Here is an 8,950-nt window from a genome sequence, read left to right as displayed (position 1 = left end):
AAGGTTCGACATCACTGTCCTAGACCATTTGTTACTCCCCCTCACCGCCTCCCTTCCTATAGATGTCTTAAGTAGTTAAATTGTTGAACAATTGGAGAGTGACAAGGACTGTTTGCCACGCTCCTGTCTTCTTTTCTAATGTTAATTTTTATTTTATAAAAGACTTCCAATAAAAACAATTGAAACTAAAAAAATCCTCCACTACATTGGTTGTCAGTGTAAATTCTTCATAACATTGGTGATCAGTGTACATTTCCCTTTAAATTGTTGGTGAGTGCAGAATTTCCTTTACAGTTGTGGTCAGTGTAAATCATCCTTTAATTTGGTGGTTAGTGTAACTGTAAATCCCCTTGCTAACATTGGTGGTCGGTGTAGAAGTGTCACCTTAAATTGTTTGTCAGTACAAATCTCCTCAACAATGATTGTCAGTGCAAATTCCCCCTTACATGGAGGTCATTGTATATTCCCCTTTACACTGGAAGTTGGTGTAAATGCTCTAATTACATTGGTGTCAGTGTAGCAATCCCACTTTTCTATTGGGTGGCGTAAAATCCCTCGTTACATGGTAAACAGTGCAAATTCCTCCTCACATTGATGGTCAGTGTAAATCCCCCCACATTGGTGGTTATTGTAAATTCCCCATTACATTGGTAGAATCCCTCACTATATACTTGTCAAAGAAGCAGAAGTCATGTGCTGTAACCTCTAGAAAATAAACAGTGAGCCATAATGTGTGCTGTAACCTCTAGCAGCCAGTCAGTGAGCGGTAATGATACACTGTAAGCTCTGGCAACCAATTTCAGCCTGATCTGATTCAGTAAACTGATTTTGAGTCTAGCTGCTATTTGTTGTATGTCTCAAAGCATGTGAAGAGTGAAATTGCATGGAAGAGGGGGCCCAAGAATATGTTTTCCCAGGGTCCAGTAGATATTAACCTCTTGCTGCCTGCGCTATAGCTGAATGACGGGCACAGCGCGGACCTGACTTTACCCTTTGCGCGCTCCCAGCGTGTGCCCTGCAGGGCGCTCGCTGCACGCGCTGTGATCGCAGAGTCACTGAGACTCGGTTGATCACCGATCCAAATAAGGGGTCAATCCTGGCCCCTTACCAAGTGATCAGCTGTCAGCCAATGACAGCTGATCACATGATCTAAACAAAAGCTCGGTAATAATTTTTTTTTTCTCCTCATGCTGACATCGTGAAGAGAAAAAAAAAAGCCGATCACTGGTTTATGTTCAAGGGACATCAGTCCCAAAGAGGAAGGAGGCACATTTGCCTCCTCTGTGCACACCAGTACCCCCACTAGTGCCACCTGCCAGTGCCCATTAGTGCCACCTATCAATGTCCGCCAGTGTTGCCAATCAGTACCACCTAGCAGTGCTGCCCATCACTGCCACCCATCAGTACCCATCACTGCCACCTATCGGTGCCCATCAGTGCCGCCTCATCTGTGTACATCAATGAAGGAGAAAAATGACCTGATTGCAAATTTTTATTACAAAATATATATATATATATATATATATATATATATATATATATATATAATTTTTTTTTTATTTTTTTTTTTAAATTCGGTCTTTTTACATTTTTTTTTACAAAAAATAAAAAACGCAGAGGTGATCAAATACCACCAAAAGAAAACTCTATTTGTGGGGAAAAAATGATAAAAATTCAAACTGTGTTTGTATGACCGCGCAATTGTCATTCAAAGTGCATCAGCGCTGAAAGCTGAAAATTGGTCTGGACAGGAGGGGGGTTTAAGTGCCCAGTAAGCAAGTGGTTAAAGACGGCTCTGAAAGGATTGTTTCCATCAATGAATATAAAGACTCTAAGGTGAATCTACAGTCACATATTTTTCATGTTTCCTGTGTCAGCATGAAGAAGATATTGTGGTTTATATTCTGTATGTGAAAAATTGTGTAGTGCAAGCTAGAAATAAAGAAACAGCTGGCTCTCAGCCCTTCATTCTCTGTACTTAAAGGGGTTGTAAAGGTAAATTTTTTATTTTCTACATAGGTTCCTTTAAGCTACTGCATTGTTGGTTCACTTATCTTTTCCTTCGATTTCCCTTCTAAATGTTTTTTTTTGTTTGTTTTCTTTGTCTGAATTTCTCACTTCCTGTTCCTCCCCAGTAAGCTGTTCAGTAAGCTGTTCTGGCTGACTAACCACCAGCTCAGATGATGGTGAGAAGTTTACTGAGGAGAAACAGGAAGTGAGATATTCAGACAAGGAAAAAAAACATTTAGAAGGGAAATCAAAGGAAAAGGTAAGTGAACCAACAATGCACTAGCTTAAAGGAAACTATGTAGAAAATAAAAAAATTACCTTTACAACCCCTTTAATTGCTTGTACTCTTTGTTCCTCAGTGGCTCACTGGTTGATCATTTCCTGCTTGTCAGTCAAGCCCACAGCCAGTCCTTTTTGGCCATTTAAACTGCCTGGTTCATTTCGTCAATGCCTTCGCCTTGGTCAATATACAGTACCTACACAGAAGTGATTTAGCTTAAAACTATCAGTTAATAACAATTAATACCAAGTTCTTTGTAAAGCAATTATGAATATAAACCTGTACTACATTCCACCCCTTGATTTATAAGGAACTTAGATCATAGACATAATCTTCAACCTTACGTATAGGTAAAGCCTCAATAGTAGATGTTATACATTTTACTAATACAGATAAAAATAATCTTAACTATAATGAAAGTTTATATTGCTAATAAAATAATCCATGCAATATACATGTAGCGCTGGTATCCTTGTCTACTAAATTATATTAGCATTTATAATGAAAGTCTATGGACGTTTCTATGGCTTAGGGTTTAGCGCCATCTAGCGGCCAAACACTGAGAGTGGACTTGAATGATTTTTGCTTTCACAAAGCACTGAGCTAATTACAGGAAGTGACTGTTTTTTACTTCTGAAGAGTTGACCTTTTTACCCAGGATGCCGAGTGACCTACCCATGGACACCCTCTCTGACAGTGCATGCTGGGTAGGACATAAATGGAGCCCGAGGGCCATCTTAGGTCTCTGGAGAATGCATGGACTGCCTATGAGGACTTGTGAGGAGGCCTCCCGGAGGAATCGGCCTACTGCCATTACGGATCGCAACCCTGCTCGATTGTGTAAGTGACCTGACGGTGCCAGAGACACTCGTTTGAGTATCGGAATACCGGGTCCACCTATTGGAATGGGGCAGAGTAACGGAGCCAGCTGATATAGAAGCAAGCTGCAAACACCAGACCAGAGCTACCATACAGAGCTTCCAATCCAGTTGGTGAGCGGGTTGCGGCCCACAGGTTATTAACTTTTGCACCTAGTCAGACTTATACACAGGCCTCACTGGGATCCATAGTCCTACGGAGGAGGAGTAAAGCAACTGACACTAGGCAGGCATAAGGCCTATCTGCTATTGCATCTAAAGTCTTGTATCATAGTTACAGAAGCAACACCAGGATTATCTTTTACTCAACTTTAATTACTTTACCCCTTGGATTACAAATTATAAGATATTACAATAGCTAGCACAGTGTTTCTCAACTCCAGTCCTCAAGGCGCCCCAACAGGTCATGTTTTCAGGATTTCCCTCAGATGAAATGGCTGTGGTAATTGCTAAGGCAGTGAAACTGGTCAAATCACCTGTGCAAAATAATGGAAAACCTGAAAACATGACCTGTTGGTGCGCCTTGAGGACTGGAGTTGAGAAACACTGAGCTAGCAGAAGACAAGAAGACTAAAGACTGAGTACTTTTAATGAGATCTCACAAATAGCTATAAAAAGTAGGGGAAGCCCCCTTGTGTTTATATTGTTTATAATTGTTTTTACCAAAAGTTGGGATGATAGCACAATTACTGTAATCACCCAATTTGCAAATATATACAGTAAAATATATCTTGGTTTAAGAGGTAGTAAACCCGCTGAATTTTTTTTTCTGACCTGCAAGGGAAAAAGGCACAATGAGCTAGTATGCACAGCATACTAGCTCATTATGAAATACTTACCTTCGAACGAGGCCCCGATATCTCTGACGATCCACGGCGAGGGAGCTGATCTGTTCCCTCGGCATGTCTTCTGGGTATCGCGGCTCCAGCGCTGTGATTGCCTGGAGCTGCGATATTGTCACTCCCGCTCGTGCGTGCGGGAGATTTCTTTCCGGTGTCTGCCAGGCTTTCAGCCGAAAATCCCCTGTGCGCATGCTCTGCTGCAGTCAGCGCCGCATAACGAGGGTAATATCTCCTAAACCACACAGGTTTAGGAGATATTTTTTTTTACTTACAGGTAAGCCTTATTATAGGCTTACCTGTAGGTAAAAGTTAAACAGTTAACAGTATACAACCACTTTAAGTACCCCGTTGTGTGGAGTATTGTTTTCTCCCAGCAGGTGGAGCCAGTGGATCCTGGGGTGACATTGCAGGTATATTGTGTTATTTTATATTGTACTGTATTGTATTGCACCACAGCTGTGTCAAGGGGACTGAGCCAAGTTATCAGGGTTTATTAGAGTGCAGGCCCAAATCAAACCAGCAGCTCCTTCGGGGGTCAGTGCTACATACATAACCACTTGTTGCCCCCATTGACCAAGCCAAGCAAATATTCCATCATTAGAGATAGAATGAAGTTTACCAACAGCTTTTCGGGCCTCTAATTAATAGTTAATTCTGACTCAATGGGGTTGATTTACTAAAACTGGAGAGTGAAAAATCTGGTGCACCTTTACATGGTAGCCAATCAGCTTCTAACTTCAGCTTGTTCAATTAATCTTTGGAGATAAAACATGGAAGCTGATTGGTTTCTATGCACAGGTGCACCAGGTTTTGAACTCTACAGTTTTAGTAAATCAACCCCAATGTTTCCACTACTATCTGAAATATGAAGTATTTCCACTACTATCTGAAACAATACTCATCCCCCAATTAAGACATATACCCCTCCTTTTGACAGCAATAATAAAATCTAGAGCAGCTCTGTTTTGTAGTACCACCAATCTCATTTGTCTAACCTCTTCTGTAAGAGCATCAATACTATCAAATGTTTTACACTACCCTTGCAACTCCATACTGAGAAAGAATAATCATAGCCAATCTATCTCCTTAAGTTACATCTCACGCCTTGGGTATATCTTGTATTTCTGAGGAACCTATGCTCATGTTCCAGCTCCTTACCCTCCCAGACGGATTATTAAAAACTATACAAACTTTTGGTACTATATGTCCAATATAGCAGCCATTTATAAGCATTCAGACCACATATAAAATAGAATTGATAGAGAAATGGAGTACAAGTAGTTTGGTGAATATCTGCTTGTGTTTGATTTTTAGACAGATTTACACAGCTAATAAGGGCACTATCTTTGGCCACACACACATGTGGATAATAGAAGAATCGAAGAGCGGGATAAGACCCCGAAGTCGGAAGAAGACCCCCGGACAGCAACGGAGAAGAAGAAAGCCGGGCTCCTTCGCTAGTAAAAGAGCTAGTAAAACAACATTATTTTAAAACCTCTACACCTCTAAAATTAAAACATTATTTTTTTTTTCTCTTAAATTTGTAATTGCAATTTTCCTAACCTTTTAAATCTACTTGACTATCTGATCAGATTCCTCAGGAGAGGAAATTTTGGTACCCTTTAAATACATGCAATTTAGTAGTGACGTCACATTTTCCCACATATAATTCCAATTAAACAGTGCATTTGGAATGGGCTTAATATGTGCCCAACACATTCCATAAACTTTCCAATAGTTCTTGGAAATCTCTCAACAACCAAAAAATAAACCTGTAATAAACATACTGTAAATCTTTGACCATATTGAAGTTTTCTTTTCCCTAATATACAAAATGTCCCTATTATACAAACCTGTTTTTCAACCATGAGCTCTATTATTTAAAACAAACCATTGATTTCCAGGCAACTTGTCTAGAAAAAAAAGGATCTCTAGCCCTAATGTGGGTGTCCCTCCTCAAGGCAATAACGGAACACATAAAAAAGGGCATCTTCCCTTTCCTTTCTTTACAATAAGAGATGCTGCCTTGCTCTAAAAAGGATTTTCTGTATCCCTATAGAAATTCCTTAATCTGTAAAGGAGGTCCAGGTACTGGGCAAACGTCTAAATCCTCTTGTAAGTAACCCAAATCTACTAAGGTTTGGGGTTCAGGATGTGCCACTTTATCAAGGAACATAGAACCTTGAGGTGTGATACCAATTGCCCCCTGATATTCTAGAACACTGACATTTGGTGACAACATTCTACTAAAAAAAGTAGGATAAAAAAAACTAAAAATATTATCTTAAACAGCTTCTAGCATTCTCAGCTGAAGAGGGAAATACATAGAATTCCTTAAAGCGGGAGTAAACCTGCAAGGCAAAGGTATAATGAGCTAGTATGCAGCGCATATTAGCTCATTATGAAATACTCACCTTAGAACGAGGTGCTGGTATCTCGCCCGATCCATGCCGAGGGAGCTGACATCTTGCCTCAGCGTGTCTTCAGGGTATCACGGCTCCGGGCCTTTGAGTGGCCGAAGCCGCAATACGTCACTCCCGCGCATGCAGTTCTGCCGGACCTTCAGTCGGGTCTTAAACGCGCATGTACCGCATTATGTCAGCAGCTGCATTAAACGTAAATATCTCCTAAACCGTACAGATATTAATTTAACCTACAGGTAAGCCTTATTGTAAGCTTACCTGTAGGTAAAAGTAAAAAAAAAAAAAAAAACTATACAACCGCTTTAACTCACGGCCATCTAAATTTATTAAGGGGGTTACAATAATCCCAATCATGGGTGTACTTGCATGGGGTACATTTGTAAATTGATACAGTTGAGTATATAAAAACATAAATAAATATTATCAACCCTTGTTTAGAAATCACAGCCAAGGGTTGAGGCTTCTGTTTTATAACTAAATTACTTTATTTTCTCTGTAATTTCTGAATATTTTTTCTCTTGGCTGTTTGTTTCTTACTACAAATACATTTTTCCTAACAATACAATGTAAACCTAGTTTTCATTGCAAAAAAAACACTTCCTTTTTATGCATCCTTTAAGCAGAAAGCAAATTATTCGAACGAGCAAACCTATGTATCTTTGACAGTGCATCTCTTCTATGCCCAGGAAAACTGGCACTAAAATATCCCCGTGAAAACTTTTCAACTACGGCTTGAAGTTGCACACCCAAAAATATTCCTTGAGACCATTCCATAGCTTCACCCTTAAGGCGGTCATAAAGAGACACATTAATACATCTACTTTAAAATTACTATTTGCAAGCACTTATACTCCATATACAACTATATTCATCAAGGGGGTGAGAGGGAGACCTCTGGGATCCCGTTACTATTACCTTGCTAGGCTTTAAATTCTCCACGTGCTCCTCAGCTCTTGATATACTGATACTTTTGCCTATTGGATGGAGTGTCTAAAGTAAACAGCACAGACAATATGTATCTAAGGGCAGCTTGTCAGCTTGTCAGCCATCCCTTTTGAAGCAACTGCCACTCACAGTATGCATCTGGGCAGCCTGCAGTGTCCGGTCCTCCTCCTGAGCAAATGGAGAGGACATATGCACTTTGGCAGCTGCTATCCAGTCCTCTTCATATCCCTTAACCCAATTTAAATCCGTAAAAGGAGGGCAACTAAAAAAGTGGTCTCTACCTATCTCACTTTAACTGACACCACTGAACTGTAGGGATTCAATTCTAGCATCGGCCTCCCTCTTGCCTTGCCTTGGCTCAGGACCCTGGAAGTTCTGTTTAAATCAGACACAGACGCACACTGGAATGAAGAACAGAGATTTGTTTATTTTGGGTTGTACAAGAGATGATGAGATGAGAGTTATTAATTATTTTCCACCAATAAGGGGTACATGTTTGGATGACATATTCCCTTTATAATAAGGGAGAAGACCTCCTTATTCATTTTAAACAATCATAGAGATACACATATTAGAACATATTAATTCTCATGACTTATAAAATAGTCTTAAGCTAAAATTTTCCATCAAACAGCTTCCTTTAGCTGTCTCACTACTAGGCTATTCTTGAATTTATAAATTCCTCATTTAAGTTAAATTTTTACCAATGCATATTTTCAAATATGATTAGAACAAACAAATGTGATTACAACAAACATCTTCAAAACAGACCTTTAAGTAGCACTCCACAGCCTGAAATATTATTCATCATTATAGTAAACAACTATTTAACCCCTATAAAAGGGGTTTATTCCATAAAACAAGTTAACAAGCTGCTTGTCCAGGGTGATGTAATCCTGGATTCAAGATCCGGGTTTGTATATCTTTTATCCAATGCATTTTCGAGGGCTGACCTGATTCGTCAGGGCCTCAGATCCTGTCAAAGACTGTAACAACATGTACAAGATATGACAATCAATGTTTCATGTAGCAAAATCACAAATTCATTTCTTTACACACACAGCATCTACATTTGTTATAAGAAAAAATGTACATATTTTCTACATTCATTGCAACATTCCACATAGTGGGGCAAATGATATTTCATAGTACAAATCAATATATTCTAAAAGGTATATATCGCAAAAATTACCTATATAGTATTACATCAGAGGGTAGTGGCAAGTAGCCTGTGGGAAGCCTGTGGGGAACATCTCCAAAACCCCAAAAAGGAAACACCCACATAGGAGCAAGGACGATACCATATATCTGGATGCTTCCATGACATGCTTCCAGGTCGTGGAACACAATATTCATGATGATGGTGCGGCCCAGGGACAGCGATTTTTCCACAGGCCGCAAGCCGCACGATAATCCCACCCTCTACCACTGGCTGGATCCTCCCTATGTATCATCACAAATCTTACTCAGATTTCTATCATTGTCTCTCAAGGGATGATACTTCCTTAGGGTGCATATTGATTCACACTTTCCCCCCATACAGGACGTTTTTGACACTGCTCACAGAAACGT

The 8,950-nt window shown here is 39.8% G+C and overlaps 1 protein-coding gene across 2 annotated transcripts in view; it reads right to left on the bottom strand.

The window, feature by feature from the left end:
• Positions 1–7,785: 7,785 nt before the first annotated feature.
• The window catches only part of LOC143996474 (acyl-CoA dehydrogenase family member 11-like), a 70,681-nt gene continuing 69,516 nt past the window's right edge, over positions 7,786–8,950 (bottom strand). For both annotated transcript variants that reach the window (XM_077491534.1, XM_077491533.1), the window contains one exon: positions 7,786–8,364. In XM_077491534.1, coding sequence (XP_077347660.1) covers positions 8,358–8,364 — 7 coding nt within the window. In that variant the 3' untranslated portion in view covers positions 7,786–8,357. The remainder of the gene's footprint in view (positions 8,365–8,950) is intronic.

The sequence above is a fragment of the Lithobates pipiens genome, unplaced genomic scaffold, assembly GCF_037356315.1.
Source record: "Lithobates pipiens isolate NorthernLeopardFrog02 unplaced genomic scaffold, aLitPip1_a1.2 Scaffold_19, whole genome shotgun sequence".
NCBI classification, from domain to species: Eukaryota; Metazoa; Chordata; class Amphibia; order Anura; family Ranidae; genus Lithobates; species Lithobates pipiens.
This window is presented reverse-complemented; position numbering and strand designations above follow the sequence as displayed.